Source organism: Dendropsophus ebraccatus, chromosome 1 (assembly GCF_027789765.1).
Source record: "Dendropsophus ebraccatus isolate aDenEbr1 chromosome 1, aDenEbr1.pat, whole genome shotgun sequence".
Classification (NCBI taxonomy): Eukaryota; Metazoa; Chordata; class Amphibia; order Anura; family Hylidae; genus Dendropsophus; species Dendropsophus ebraccatus.
In genome coordinates, this window is record NC_091454.1 from 32868293 (window position 1) to 32884755 (window position 16463).

Genomic DNA, 16463 nt, shown 5'->3' on the forward strand with positions numbered 1-16463 from the left:
TCTACATACTCTGTGTACTCGCGGGGAGTTAGTGTGTTGGTGCACCAGGGTATAAATTTTGTACCAAAGGACACAAGAATAGATCCAGGTGGACGTTATGTATTTATTTTTGCAGAAATCGAGGGGCATAATATGGTGCTTGCCTTTGTGTATATACCCCCACCCTTCGCTGCGGATGTACTGATTCAGTGCTTCCAATTTGCAGCAAAGTATGTGAATTGTATGTTAATAATTATGGGTGATCTGAATGCAGTAATGGATGAGGGGAGAGACAGAAAGAGGGCTACAGGAGGGGGAGGTGGGAATAGCAACTCTCCATTAAGTAAGATAGTAAATGAATATGGATGGACGGATGTATGGCGTTATTTGAACCCTCAAGCTCAGGAGTTTTCATGCTATAGTGCTACGCATAAAGTGTTCTCAAGAATTGACTTGGCCCTCGCCAATGAGGCAGCACTTGTTAGAATTAAAAAAATGGTCTATGAGGCCCGCAGTGTCTCAGACCACGTTCTGGTAAGGGTGGAGGTGGATGCTAGTAATAAAGGTGGTGGGATCAGAGAGTTTAAGTGCAATCCACATTGGTTAAAGTTATTACATACTAATGATCAGATAAAGAAAGAGATGTTGGAATTCTTTGATATTAACATCGGTACAGCGAACCTGTGCGTGGTCTGGGACACTGCTAAGGCCTATCTGAGAGGGTTGCTGAGGAGGGAGGTTGGGAGGCAGAAGAAGGTATATAGGGAGCAGGAGGGTAGGTTGAGAGAGGTGGTTAAAAAAACAGAGTACGAATATGTTCAGGATAGGACAGATACAAACCAGAATGTATGGCAGAATGCGGTTGAGGCGCTAAAAGGCTTTCTACAGGAGAAAGCTCAGAATAAATGCTGGTTCAGAGGGGCTGAGCAGTATACACAGGGGGGAAGACCTGGTAAATACCTAGCTAACCTGATTAAGTGTAATAAAGGAAGAAGGTTGATAGCAGAGATTAGGGATACAGATGGAAGAATGGTACGGGACACAGAGAGTATTTTGAAGGTATTCAGGCAGTACTTTGTGAAAATATATTCAGCTAGAGAGGAGATCACATGGCAGAACTGTTTGAAGTATCTAGAAGGAGTAGAGGTGCCGGTGCTCGACCCTGAGAAAAGGGATTGGCTGGAACGTCCGTTGGAGCAGGAGGAGGTAAATCTGGTTGTGCAGAGTATGGCTAGTGGTAAGGCATCAGGCCCAGATGGACTGCCTCTGGAGATTTATAGGTGTTATGGGGATGTGCTCCTGAAACAGCTTTTTGCGGTACTTAGATCTGCATGCGATGAGGGATCCCTGCCGGAAACAATGTACGATGCAAATATTGTGTTGATACCCAAGGGAGATAAGGATCACACGGAGCCGGGGGCATATCGACCAATATCATTGATAAATACGGACATTAAGATATTGGCAAGGATTTTGGCACTTAGGATGGCAAGAGTAATGGAGGACCTGATAGGACTTGAGCAAACCGGGTTTATAGGAGGGAGGTCGACGCATGATAATATTATGAGAGCTCAGGCTAACATACAGAGGGGGAGTGATGTGGGGGGCCACTCCATACTGTCTTTGGATGCTGCTAAGGCGTTTGACAGTGTGGAGTGGCCCTATATGTGGGCAGTCCTACAGAGATTTGGATTTGGGGGAGGATTTATTGGTTGGTTGAAGATGATATACCAGCATCCTAGGGCTAGGGTTATTGTTAATGGGGAGGTCTCAGAGATGTTTCAACTGGAAAGAGGAACTAGGCAGGGTTGTCCTCTCTCCCCCTTACTCTTTGCTTTAGTTATGGAGCCGTTGGCGCGAAGGATAAACAGTAACAAAGATATAGTGGGCTTTGGAGTGGGCGGGAGAGAGGACAAGATAGCCTTATATGCAGACGACGTACTGCTATTCTTGGGTGATACAAGGAGTGGCTTGGAAGTGGCCATGAAGGAGGTGAAGGAGTTTGGGGACCATTCCGGCCTAGTAATAAATTGGGAGAAGTCCGTGTTATTGCCGATTAGGGGTGAAGTAACGGTGGATACTGGACTCCGAGTGGAGGGGTGTAATGGAGCATGCAAGTATCTGGGGATCTGGCTGTCGGCCGATCCAAGGAGATTTGCTGAACTTAATATTGAGCCCAGGTTAAATAAAATGAGACAGCAAGTCAGTATTTGGAATAAAATGAATTTATCAAGGGCGGATAAAATTGGATTGATAAAAATGATATGGGTTCCACAGATATTATATGTTCTAAAGGCCTCTCCCGTCTGGTTAGGAAAAGCGGTGTTTAGAAGGATTGAAAGGGTGATAAATGAATTACTCTGGAATAGGAAAAGAGTCCGTCTTAAGCTGAGGGTCCTTGTCCTCCCGGAGGACAAGGGGGGTTTGGCACTTCCGGATTTCTTTGGGTACTATGTTTCTGCCTTGGTGTCCTGGATGATTATCTGGAATAGAGTACCTTTTTTGACTTGCTGGGTGGGAAAGCAGGAGGGGATTGCCGATGATGTTTTTGGGATGTTGGAGATGAATGAGTGTGGTCAGTACCCTAGGTACTCACTGGAATATATGTTTTGTAAGGCCTGGGAACATGTGAGGAATGTTGAGGGGGTGAATGGGGTGTATGATTTTACTCCGCTATTAGGGAATGTTAGACTCCTAGGATTGGATGCTATCCCAGATATGTATTATTGGAAGAGTAGAGGTCTAGTTAGAGTAATGCAGTTTAAAGATGGTAATAATCTTAAGAGCTTTAGGGAGATATCGCAGATGGTAGAGGGAGGGATATGTCCCCTCAGATATATGCAGGTGCAGAGTGCAACTAGAGGGGTGGTGGGGACAAGTAAATGGGAATCTCATAATGTTACGTTTACAGCACATATAAAGAACACTAAAGGGAAAAAAGGGAAGTTAACAAGAAGCTATCAGTGGTGGGGAGATGTGATGGCTGGGAAAACTGAGATAATTGCACAGAGGAAGTGGGAAAGAGTGATTGGGCAGAGAACAGAGCAGTTTTGGTCTGAAGTTTATAGTTTGGCTGAAAAGAATCTCACGGATAGAAGGCACAAGGTTATTCAATTCTTTATCACGCACAGACTTTATTATTCACTTAGGGATATAATGAAATGGAAAAGAATCCAGGAAGCGAAATGTGTTAGATGTGGCTCTGAAGAAACGGATATAGATCATCATTGGTGGGGATGTAGTAAAATGAGTAAATTTTGGAATGAAGTGTTTACAATCACTGAGGCAGTCTATAGGGTGGATATAGGGAGGGAATACACATATGCAATATTAGGAAATATTACTGATATAAAGCTTGGTAAAGTGGTAAAAGGAGTGATATACAAAATATTTTTTGCTGCACGATGGTTGATAGTTAGGAATTGGGTGGGGGAGAATGCACCATCTGTGAAAGAGTGGAAAGAGGTGGTTGATAGAATATTGCGATATGAGGTTTGGTATAATAAGGGTAAGACAGGGTGGGTGACCCTGAAGGGATGTGTGGACGAATGGAATGCGTATTGGAAGAGACCTAATTGATGGGTGGAGAACGATATGGTTATAATTATATATCAGTGCTTCGCCGAACAGGGGTGGGAAGGGGTTAGACCTGGCATTGGATAAAATTGAGTATAAACACAATGGGTCATGATGTGACTGAGAGGGGAGACCTCGGATGTCCTGTTAGATGTACTAGGTAGTAACCACTAGGGTAAGGTTAAGGGGGGTGGTCTCCTCTGCCTGGTAGGTGAGTGAGAGTATATGGATAAGGTGAGAGTATGGTAAAAGTTTTCTTTTTTTTTTTTTTTTTTTTTTTTTTTTTTGTTGTGAAAACCGAATTTACCAATATTTCAAGTCCTCTCTGGAATAGCGAGGGGAGTGTCTCATGCGTGCTGGGTGAGTGGTATCGGGTAGACCTGAGGGGGTTGGATCGCCATCATGGTGGATCCATCCTCACTGAAGGGTCTAATGGAGAAGGATCCTCGGTAACACTGAGGGTTAACTTTTTCTGAGGCGTGAGTGAAATGATCGGCGATTCAGGGAGATGTGGCGCTCCGGATGGGGTGTGCATTTGGCTGAGGTAGCCGATAAGTGTGAATAGGAGGAATACGGATGGGACGCTCCTTCTGGCTTTGGAGGTAAGAGAAGAGAGTAAAAGGATTGTTAAGATATAAGGTTATTGATACATTATATAGAGAGATTTTTTTTTTTTTTTTTTTTTTTTTTTTTTCCTTTTCTTCTTTGGTGAGTGAAAATTGCGATTGTTGTACCATGGCAGGGGAGAATAGGAAAAGGTTAGTTTGTGGCAGGTGAAGGGGATTAAGGGAGGGGAATAGAGGGTAAGAGGTTACTGAAATAAAGACGTAAGTGTTGGATGGACATCCTGGGGGAACCTCTCTTGGAAGGGCTTCATTTGTTGAGGCACTGAAAGGGTTGTGGGGGGGGATAGCTAATTTTGATTGTATAGTGACCTTGTATAAATGGAGGTGGTATAAGCCGGGTCTGGATTGGGGGGGGGGGTTCTTTTTGTGTCTTTTTTATGGTGCTTTATTGTATTTCTTTTTTTTTTGTATTCAATAAAAAATTTTAAAAAAAAAAAAAAAAAAACCCAGCCTTATAATACTGATTTCTACAACAAAAAAATATATGACAGTTACGCTTTAAGTGCGTCATATAGAAAAGATGAGATATCCTATGGCAGGACAAAATGATTGGCAGGACAAAAATCCCAAATTAGTGTTCTGTAAGGCGAGTACAGTGGATAATAAAGTTGCCCCCACTGTACAAAGTAGAAAGGGATGCAAATTAGGAATCAAAATCCTTAGTGCATTATGCACCATTATTTTATCTTTTTTGTGCAAAATATGTAAGGCATGCAGGAATTTGGGGAACAAAACACACATTACTGAGGTGCCTTACTTCAACGGGACCACACTAAAAATAAATAGCCATATAACAGGTCACACGAAGGGGGTGATTTACTTCATAAAATGCAATAAAGTCCATATAGGGAGGGAGAAGAGAACACTAAGGCCCAGATTTATTAAGGCTATGTTCACATAACGTATCTTTCCGGCCGTAGTGCGAACCGCGAATATACGCACGTAGTTTTGAGGTTGATGCGTTCGCTTGAAAGTATATGATATACGCCCGCACAATGCACACTACGTATGAACTTACGACCGGATTGTATACGGTGCCGTGAAAAATGAACAAGACCATTGTTTGAGGACGGAAATGTTCGAATTCACGGCGTGGATTTCCATGCGGTCCAGTATGGAGCCAAATTGAACTTGATTTTTCGATCCAAAAGGTTCTGTGAGTTTTATTGGGCTGGGCGAAGATTTCCAAGTAAATGATCTGTTTCAGATCGCTACGAAACAAGCTAGGGAAGCATAACTGTAATACGGGCGTATGTTCGTGGTGCGTACGCATCCGGCCCCACGCCGGAACTATCGAACTACGGTCGATTTTTCCCACGCCCGTAGTTTCAGCCGCACATGTACGGCGGCGTACGAAATGCGGCCGGAATCATACGCAGTGTGAACATAGCCGAAAGGTGTACAATATACACTGGTGTAAACTGCCCACAGCAACCAATCACAGCTCCTTTTTCATTTTATGGTGAATGGTTGCTCTGGGCAGTTTACACCAGTGTATGTTTTACACTCTTTAAAAAATCCTCCACTAAATGTGAGAATAGGGGAACATGTCTATAACATTGAGAGGAATTATGAAGGTAACCCATCATCTAGACATTTCAAAGAGAAACACAATGGACTCCTCAATGACTGCACATTTGAGGGAATTGAAATAATACAGTAGAATAAGAGAGGGTCTTCATAAAACAAATGTCAAGGGCTGAAAGCAAATACAGTGGTGCCTTTGAGCTTGTAATCCAAATCCACTCTTAAACCAAAGCAAATTTTCCCATAGGAAATCATAGAAATGCAGACAATTGGTTCCACACCCCAAAAATAATGATTTATTATTCTGAACAACATGTAAAACAAATGAAACAAACATTCAGAAACAGCACAATATGTGATATTATAAGTTACTGTGCAGTAATGGAGAGGATGGGAAACACAAGGGCGGACAGAGACTGCAGGGAGCATGAAGGAATGAGCAGGACAGATGTGGGCACATCCATGCAGCACTCTCTGTCCGGGGAGAGAGGGGTTACAGCTATGGAGAGATTACCTCCACAGTCCTGTCCCCTGATGTAAGCCCCAGCCTTAAGTGGATCTGCTATGATTTGGAAGGTGAGGGAGAGTTCCTGGCTCAGAGTACAGGGCTGTAGACCCCACTATGCAGACCATGCCCCTCTTCCACTCGCGCTCCCACCCAGTACAGGGAGCTCTTAAACCAAAGCAATGCTCTTAAACCAAGTCACAATTTTTAAAAACTGTGAGCTCTTAAACCAAAACGCTCTTAAACTACGTTACTCTCAAACCAAGGTACCACTGTATATCTTTAACTTGAACACTATGCAACCTGCAGGACTTAAAGCGAATGTACCACTAAGTTCATCAGTGCCCGTCTATTACCAAGCAGCGGCCAGGCATGAAGCACTGGAAGCGGGTCCGCTGGTCCCCTTGTGACAATCTCCCCTTTCCCCAGTGCTTTATGTCTGGCTGGTGCTTGGTAATAGACCGGCGCAGTGAGCAGGAACCGGTGGTGGTTCAAAAAAAGGACTGCGGCACTGGCAACCCCGCGCTGACGCCAGTCTGTTCATGTAAAAAACACAAGCGATGTACCTAGTGGTACATTCACTCTAATGCATAAATAGAATTATTTGCCTTTCTGTAAATCCAATAGGTATAGAAGTCTATATAAGTATACAGTATACGGGACACAGCTACTCTTGACAAAGGAAGCCGTAGCCTTTCGAAAACATGTTGAGGCCGTATGTCCCCCTTGCCAACCTGTAGCTTGTGACATCAGAATCTACCCCTAAACGGAATTCCCAGTGCAAACGGCTGCAGAAGCTACTGGCCGGAGCACGCCCTCTTGCAAGAACATCATACAACAGCAATTTTCACCCTGGTATACAAGACTTTACAAAGAAGCAGACAACATCAACATCCCATGGATGATGGATTCAAGCATGAGAATCGCATGACCGATCCACAGCATACTACAGTAATACATCGCCTGTGTACCCAACCAGGTCAGTAGCACAGGTGCACAATCATTTAGCTGTATTATACAAAATATAGAGGTGCTAAGGTAATTACCAAGTATAAATAATATCCTAGGGTTCTCACATAGCGTGGACCAGGATATACATATATCTATCTATCTATCTATATATATATATATATATATATATATATATATATATATATATGTTAAGGTTAAATTTAGATGTTGACCCCTCTCTATGGAGAAAAAGTCAAATACCCAGGATAAAGGATGGTTATCAATTGATAGCTAGAGTTGTAACCTGCAGTGTTACCAACTCGTCACTTATAAATCACGGACACAGACAAGACATTGTATCATGATTATAAACCTGGATAAAATGGCCCAAGTTTTATTATGGTAATCACATTTTATAGTCAGATAAAATATAGGGTGTCAACAAATGCTAATAAGGCATAGATGAGGCGGTGCTAGTGATTTAGATATTCAGTCATGCGCAATGGCATCTATATTAGTATTCATTATTATTATTCAAAAGGTCAAAAAGGTTAGAACAATACATTCTTTGCAATGATACTTTCACATTATTCCCACTGTAACAGACAGTCAACTTTCCTCCGAGAATGTCCTTGAACGCTGATAAACATGTCTCTGAGTGAAATAGTTCTTGAGACAAAACATTCTTTCTAGTGTCATATCAGAAGTTTTCCAAGGTAAGAAATGTCCCAACTATACGTTAACCCTATCAGGGACTCTCTAATGTGCTGGAGCTTCTGAGCAAGAGGCCTATATATATGTATTCATACAGATACGCTGCAAGCAGGTAAGATCACATCCCTGACCTTGTCATATATATATATATATATATATATATATATATATATATATATATATATAAATATATGTGCATTTGAGCTGGGGCTGACAGGTGGTCTATTCATAATATTCCCTCAGTTCCCAGTTTCAATTGACAGACAGCAAACTACATAATACAGCCTTTTGGTTTGTCTGTGTCTTGCTGTGTCTGTCTCTGTCTTAAATTATCTGTCTCTCTCTGGCGGTCTCTTTCTCTTCCTGACATAGTGTATCTGTCTGTCATTGTCAGATTGTTCACTCCTTTTGAATATAAGTCCCAGTGGTTTAGCTATAAGGCACAGGTAAAGCTAAAGCTTTGGCTGTCCAGGCATGATGGGAGTTGTAGTTTTGCAACAGCTGGAGGGCCTGAGTTTGACACCCATGCTATAGGGGGTGCAGATGCTGTTGTTGCACCTGGGCCCAGAAGCCTGAAGACATCAAATGCTGAGCGTTTGCGTTCCATGAGATTTTTGGCAAGTTCGCTCATCACTCTAGGTGAGTAAGGAAAACCAATGTGAGTGTATGTATATCTAGCTCCTGACCCCTCTACAAGTTTTGTGATGTGGAGCACCCTGACGGACCCTGAGTGCCCGATTCAGAATATGTTCCCTGCGCAATGTTTACTTGCACAGGGAAAACACCTAAACTTATGACTGCAGAGCATCGCTGGAATAGTCATTACAATAGATTGCGATATAGGGTGTGGTTTTTGTACCATTTCCCACTGAAGTCAATGGAAGATGCACACCTGCATGATTTAAGATGTGTTTTTGTGATCACTTCCTATCTGCTTTCTATTCCATGTGTTACAAAGCAAACATTGTAATTACCACTCCTTGCCAGAAGAGGTCTCTTCCTGTCTTTTGTTAGTTTTAAAGTAAGGTTGCTGCTATCCCTCAGTAGTCTGTAAAATAATTATTTATTCCATATACAGTGGTGCCTTGGATTACGAGTATAATTCGTTCCGGGGCCATGCTTGTAATCCAAATCCACTCTTAAACCAAAGCAAATTTTTCCCATAAGAAATCATTAAAATGCAGACTATTGGTTCCACACCCCAAAAATAATGATTTTTTTATTCTGAATAGCATGTAAATCAGATGAAACAAACATTCAGAAACAGCAGAATATGTGATATTATAAGTTACTGTACAGTAATGGAGAGGATGGAAAAAACAAGGGCGGACAGAGACTGCAGGGAGCATGAAGGAATGAGCAGGGCAGATGTGGGCACAGTATAGCAGCACTCTCTGTCTGGGGAGAGAGGGGTTACAGCTATGAAGAGATTACCTCCACAGTCCTGTCCCCTGATGCAAGCCCCAGCCGGAAGTGGAACTGCTATGATTTGGAAGGTGAGGGAGACTTCCTGGGTCAGAGTACAGTGCTGTAGACCACCCTGTGGTCATGCCCCTCCTCCACTCGCCCTCCCACCCAGTACAGGGAGCTCCTAAACCAAAGCAATGCTCTTAAACCAAGTCACAATTTAGAAAAACTGTGAGCTCTTAAACCAAAAGGCTCTTAATCCAAGTTACTCTTAAACCAAGGTACCACTGTATTCGATTAATCTAAATGAATTGCACTCACATACAACATTATATATGGGACAAGAGATGTGAATAAATAATTGTGAATATGTTCCTTGAAATATTCTTATTGCAAGTTATTAAAATGGTAAAGTGGTACAGATTGCAAGCTCCGTTAGTTGGAGATATGAAACACAATATGCTGACATTACGTTTGACAATGGAATGAAAATGGTTATCTGAGAAAGGGAGCTTTTTTTTCAAAAGAAGCAGGGTGGCTCAGAAATAAAGCCAACTGACCCCTTTGAAGAAAAAAAAAAATTAAAGTGACTCTGTACCCACAATCTCCCCCAAACCGCTTGTACCTTCGGATAGCTGCTTTTAATCCAAGATCTGTCCTGGGGTCCATTCGACAGGTGATGCAGTTATTGTCCTAAAAACAACTTTTAAACTGGCAGCCCTGTGCCCAACGGGCGTGGCCTAGATTGTGTGTGCATTAGGCTGGCTCAACCTCTCTGTCCCTCCTCATCATTAGGAATGCTCCAGGCAGATTGCATCCTATTCATCACCTGTGTCAGCCCGGCACATGGGCTGGATCGTTAAGGCACCTGTGTAGTTTCCACTGCAGAGGAATAAGAAAAATGGTAAAGAGGGCGGGGAGGAGGGTTGGAGGGGTGGTGAAAAGTTAGGGCACAGATACTTCAAGCCATGTTCGTTGGGCACAGGGCTTCAAGTTTAAAAGTTGTTTTTTAGGACAATACCTGCATCACCTACCAAACGGACCGCAGGACAGATCTTGGATTAAAAGCAGCTATCCAAAGGTACAAGTGGTTTTGGGGGGGGGGGTCAGATTGTGGGTACAGAGTCGCTTTAAATCATTTACCATATTACACAGAACGATAGTCGTTAGTTACAATCATTACTACAATCATTTACTCTATCTGATCCCAGCAAATGAATGAATGATGTGGAATTACACTGAATGATTAGCGAATAAATGTGGAATTACAGCGAATAATTAGCGAATGAGTAACAAATATTTTAGGTTCATCTCAAAAGATGCGATCAACGACACACAAACGATTTTTCGATTGTTGCCTGTATTCACACAAAAAAATGATAATATAAATTTTACGATTTTTTTGCAGCATAATTATCTCATGTAGAGAGGTAAATTGAAGGTAGCAGTCATTTTACCAGTCATTTTCTCATTTTAGCTCAGGCCCTGTTCCAGCCAGCCACCGACCTAGCCTGCCTCCACAATTTCCTACCCACTATATCCAGCCATATGACAAAGATGCCCAGAAAGGAAGACCGTAATCTTAAAAGGTTTAGCTTTATGTCACAGACAATAGCCCTAGAGGTGCGCACCCCCAGGTCATTAACCCCAGCATGGATCACTAATATATCAGACGCCCTGTCCATGCCGGCATAGAATTGTATCACCAGCAACAACCGTGACCACAGTAGCCCCCTCATCCCCAACCACCACACCTGCAATTGCCCACAAGGAAAACCCAGTTGCCACCAAGCCAGATGAACATCCACTCTAAGGCCTCCCCAATGGACATACATTGAGAAAGGGAACAAACAGGTTCCCTTTCTCAAATAAAGTGCAATTGCAATTGGAACCTGTTTGTTTTTCCGAAACGCGTCATATCAGTGCTTTTATGAATAAACCCAATTTTTTATTTTTTATTTTCCGTTTAAACATTTCCCCAAGATGTGATTTGCATCAAAATTTCTGCCAAAAATGAATTGCAGAATTGAAGGTATGAATGACTTTGCCTGTGCAATGCACAATACAAAGAAGTGACAGCACAACACACAAAAGGTAATTTAAGGGTCCGTTCACACGCACAGGATCTGCAGCATATTTGATGGCACAGATTTGATGTTTGATGCTGTGTTCAGTCATTTAGTTACATTGATATCTGCACCATCAAATCTGCTGCAGATCCTGTAACCTAAAAAAAAATATCACAATTGTGGCGCATCTACTTCATGAACATTGATATTGAAACATGCACCAGAGGGAAGAAAATTAATGTAAATGTGGGTCATTGTATGTAATAAACACTTAAGAATATCTACAAGAATACTCCATGTATGGCGCTTCCATATACAGAAATCTCCTATTTTATACTATTGAATAACACAAGGTCTCAAATTGTCCTAACTTTGTCCCGATACCTGCCACTTCTAAATATACATAGTTTTCTAGTGATAGATTAAGGTGTATGACAAGACAATGATTACCAAACCCAATCAATATTGTTAAATGTCCTTATGATTCGTGGGTTCCTATTGAAATGCGTCTATAACATACGATGACTTGTTCTGTGTGACAGGTCTGCAGATGGGTGCAGGGTAGAGGCATTGTGTCCAATTTACTCTTTGTTTCGCTCCCCCCTCTCATGGTGAATGGATGGATCCCTCCCCTCCTTTTTTGCCATTTACACTGTCAAAGAACAGCTACTCTAGAGAAACACAGTTGCTGTTTGAGAAGAGAAGGGCAGGATTCAATAAGCTCTGTTAAACAATGCCAGGATCTTACTCAGCAATTGTGCATTTGTTTGTGGTACTCTGGATATTTTTCCCTGGATTATTAAGGATATGCAGTCCCAATTCTTCATGCATAATTAAAATGGCAAGTATTCCTAGAATTTCTCTAGATAGCTGGTTGGTTTACAGATATTAATCTAATCTACTCATGTGGCTGGGTGAGTGAAAAGGCTCGTTAGAGTTTACTCTCTGTACAGCACTGCAACATATGTTGCTGCTATAAGGACTAAATTTTATATAGATCATATTTATGTCATCTACTTAAACCCCTTTTTCCATATGTACCGTGCCTAATGGCGCTTAACAATAAGTAATAATAATTTAGAGCCTTTTTCAATGCAGAAATATGGGAAGACAGCTGTCTTTAAGGTTGTTTATCAAACTTAGAAGCTGTAAGAGCAGAAAGTTTAGTGTAAAGTGGCGATAAATACATTACACTGGCGAATGTGCGGCTTTTTTTAATGAAAATGCTCCATATGTCTTGTTTACTCCTCGTGCATTGTGTTGTCAAACTGTTAGCAGCAAGTGAAGAGCCGGTATTAGTCATTGAAGAGATAGTCTGTTGCAGGGCTGACACTTGGAAAGTTATTACAATGTTATTTCAATTAGCTCGGTGCAGATTGTGTAGTGGGAGTAATGTTGTCTTCTGTTTCCCAAACACATAATAAATTATAGAGCCATCTCTTTCCATCCCCAGCTCCTGCCTTCCGTCACTAGCTCGAGGATTATTTTTTCTCCTGCATGCATAACAGACAATACTATAGCTAAGAAACGTTTCCATTCAGTGCTGGCTGTATGCATTCCAGGCCCCTTTCAACACACTGGTTGGCATACAAAGGGTTACGCTACAATTCATTCTGACGTGAATTTTACAATGGTTAATTTTTATTTTTTTTTATTTTTTTTGCAATACAGAATTGCATCTTTTTAGATTACAATAGGAAGCATTTAAATTTGAATCTGCTTTCCTGGAACGTTCCGTAACTTATTTTAATACGTAGAAAATATTTTTCCAGACGGTGATTGGATATACTAAAACATATCTCGAGCCAATGCAGTGCTGCATACAATTCAATGGCTGCTATGTACTTGCTCCTCCTTCGTTTCCTTTCTGTTGCCAGCTAGATTTTACCTTAGCCTCTCTGTCTGATGGAAAAAGAAATTACAAAACAACCTTGACTGCATCCTTCTTTTTTTTTCCAAAGGATTAGCTGCTCTGTATTCAAGATGTGCTGAGGGGAAAAAGGGACGGCTTTCAGACAAGGCTTTTCTGCAATGATTCATCCAGCAGGTTACCGTGTTTTGCAAGTAGGAATTCTGCATCTCTTTCCTTTGTGGCTGCTTGTAAACCTTACATATGCACAGTTCCGATACTCTATCCCCGAGGAGCTGAACAGGGGTGAAATTGTTGGGAATATCGCTAAGGATCTTGGAACAGATGTGGCAAAACTAGTGGCTGCTAATCTCCAGGTACTTTCTGATTCCGATTCCCAATATTTCTCTATAAATGTAAACAATGGAGCCATATTGGTGAATGACAGAATAGACAGGGAGCTGCTTTGTGGACAGAGTATTACATGTATTTTAAATCTAAAATTTGCCATAGAGAACCCTGTAGAAGTGTACAGGATTGAGGTTGAGATATTAGATATAAATGATAATTCACCCCGATTCCAGAGTGAAGAGCTGACTTTAAAAATAAATGAGTTGGCTTCCCCTGGTGCTAGGTTTTTAATTCCAAATGCACAGGATCCAGATATAGGCTCGAATGCATTGCAGGAATACCATCTTAGCCCAAGTGAAAATTTTGCTCTTATTGTAAAAAAACGCACAGATGGTAGCAAATTTCCAGAGTTAGTTCTAGAAAAGGCTCTGGATAGGGAGCAGACAGCAGTCCACCATCTGGTGCTCAAAGCAGAGGATGGTGGGGTACCATGTAGATCGAGCACCATGCAGATAACAATTATAGTCCTAGATGCCAATGATAATCACCCGGCATTTGATCAACCATCTTATAATGTCCAGCTCAAAGAAAACGCCCCCAAAAACTCTCTGGTTATCAAACTTAATGCTACAGATTTAGATGAAGGGCCCAATGGAGAAATTGAATACTTCTTTAGCAGTCATAACTCGGAGGCCTTAAGCAATATTTTTCAGCTGAATTCAGAAACTGGTGAAATTCGAGTACTTGGAAATTTAGATTTTGAAGAGATTTCTGTTTATGAGATTGATATTGAGGCCAGAGATAAAGGAAGCCCCATTATGGAAGAGCATTGCAGTGTAATTGTCCACATTATTGACGTTAATGACAATACCCCTGAAATGACTATAAGTGCGTTTTCTAGTTCAGTTCCAGAAGACTCGCCAGCGGGGACAGTCGTTGCTGTAATAACTATAAAAGACAAAGATTATGGTGATAATGGTAGGGTACAGTGCCAAGTAGACAAGAACCTTCCCTTCACCGTTAGGGAGGATTTTGAGCACCAGTTTTCCCTGATTACAAGCGATAACTTAGACCGAGAAAGTGTTTCCGAGTACCAGATAACCATTACTGCAAAGGATATGGGGAACCCCCCTCTTTCCACTGTAAAAGTCATATCAGTTGCAGTTTCGGATGTGAACGATAACACCCCTCAGTTTGTTGAACCCGTTTATGAAGTCTTTGTGGAAGAGAACAACAAAGCTGGTGAGTTACTTTGTACTGTTTCTGCTACGGACCCAGACTTGGACCAGAATTCACGACTCTCTTATTCCATATTACAAAATCCTAAGGAGGACTATGCTAGTTCTTCTCATATATACATCAATTCTGAAAATGGACAAGTCTACCTTAAATTTCCTCTAGATTATGAAAGAATTAACTACTTCCAGTTCCAGATAGAAGTTTCTGATGCCGGCTCTCCACCCCTTAGAAATAAGACTATTGTGCATGTTTTTGTCCTGGATCAAAATGATAATTCTCCAGTAGTTGTATTTCCTGTGATTGGAGCCAATTCCGTTGCCCAGTGTAAGATTCCACGTTCTACTGGGCCGAATGTTATGGTAAGCAAGATATCCGCTGTAGACCATGATTCAGGAAGGAACGCATGGCTTTCCTACAACTTACTTGAAGCAACAGATCCTACTCTATTTAGCATTGTTATGAGAACTGGTGAAATAAGAACTAAACGTGCAATCCAGGATGTGGATCCCAATGTACACGAGCTCCTTCTACTTGTGAAAGATTCCGGAGAACCCTGTTTATCAACCTCGGTGACAGTAATGATGACCCTAGAGGACAAAGACCTGGAAGTTTCCCAGGGTGTAAAAGACCATTCGAAAAAAAGGAATATTTCTAGTCTCACCTTGTATCTGATTGTCTGTTTAATAGTGATCTCCGTCATCTCGCTTATTGGTTTGGCAGCCCTTGGAATTAAAATTCACAAATGTGAGAACAAGAATTTTCCTCTCTGTTGTCGACAAAACCAAAAGAAAGGTGTGATGGCAGGATCCAAGCTCCATGGAACTTTTCAGCTACACCCCAGCCTTTGTAACACCATAATAGGGGTCCGTGTGGATTGTGCTGGAAATATCCCATCAAATCGAAGGGTCAGAACATGTTTCTCCCCAGTCTCAGATATTAGTGAGTTTATGTTTATGAGGCCACCTCATGTCACTGCTAGCTCCTCCTCCCCGGGAATACTGGTTCCAGATCCTAACTTCTCCATTGCTTCCAATGAGGTGAGCTCCCAGTATTTGCCATTACTTGAAACCAAAGTCAAACAAGATGAATGTCATTAAGTTTTCTATATTTCATCTTTCATGGCATCTGTGAGCAGTGTGGTGAACATATATACAGCCCATTTTATCATCACAGGTCATTATGCCATAGTGTCCACTTTACGAAAGACAGGAAACATTACTACATTGGCATTGAAAGGAGAATCCACATTCAATTAGATTAATTAGAGAATAAAATTAGATGCTTCTATAATGTTTATTTCATTCAGAAGACAAAAAAATAGTATTACTAGATGGTAAGGCCTACACTTTAACATCAGTTAGACTTTTTTGACATGTCAAGGGCAGCTTGCTATAAGCAACTGCAAAAACAAGCAACGTATTGTATTCATTTATAGATGTTTAGGTGTTGTTTAATTTCTATATATGAAAAGAGAATGCAGAATGTATACAGTGTCTTAATCATCAGCATAACATAAAGATTTTGTACAAGACTAGATGTCAATTTTTGGTCTAGGCCAAATCTTTGAATACATTCCAGATATTCAGCTCTAGAATCAAAGTGCCTGAAAAAAATTGAGGAAAGAAATTTTGGGGTGCGTTGAGATAAAGTGAGGGTAATACTAACAATTT

The 16463-nt window shown here is 41.4% G+C and overlaps 1 protein-coding gene across 1 annotated transcript; it reads left to right on the top strand.

Moving 5' to 3' along the window:
- Nucleotides 1–13385: 13385 nt before the first annotated feature.
- On the top strand, nucleotides 13386–15890 carry LOC138781807 (protocadherin gamma-C5-like). The gene has a single exon (XM_069956788.1). It carries the CDS (start codon nucleotides 13386–13388, stop codon nucleotides 15888–15890), a length of 2505 nt encoding a protein of 834 aa, XP_069812889.1.
- The last annotated feature ends 573 nt before the right edge of the window (nucleotides 15891–16463 follow it).

Excerpts from the sequence above, each read along its gene's own strand:
- LOC138781807 (XM_069956788.1), top strand. The coding sequence starts at position 13,386 with ATGATTCATCCAGCAGGTTACCGTGTTTTGCAAGTAGGAATTCTGCAT.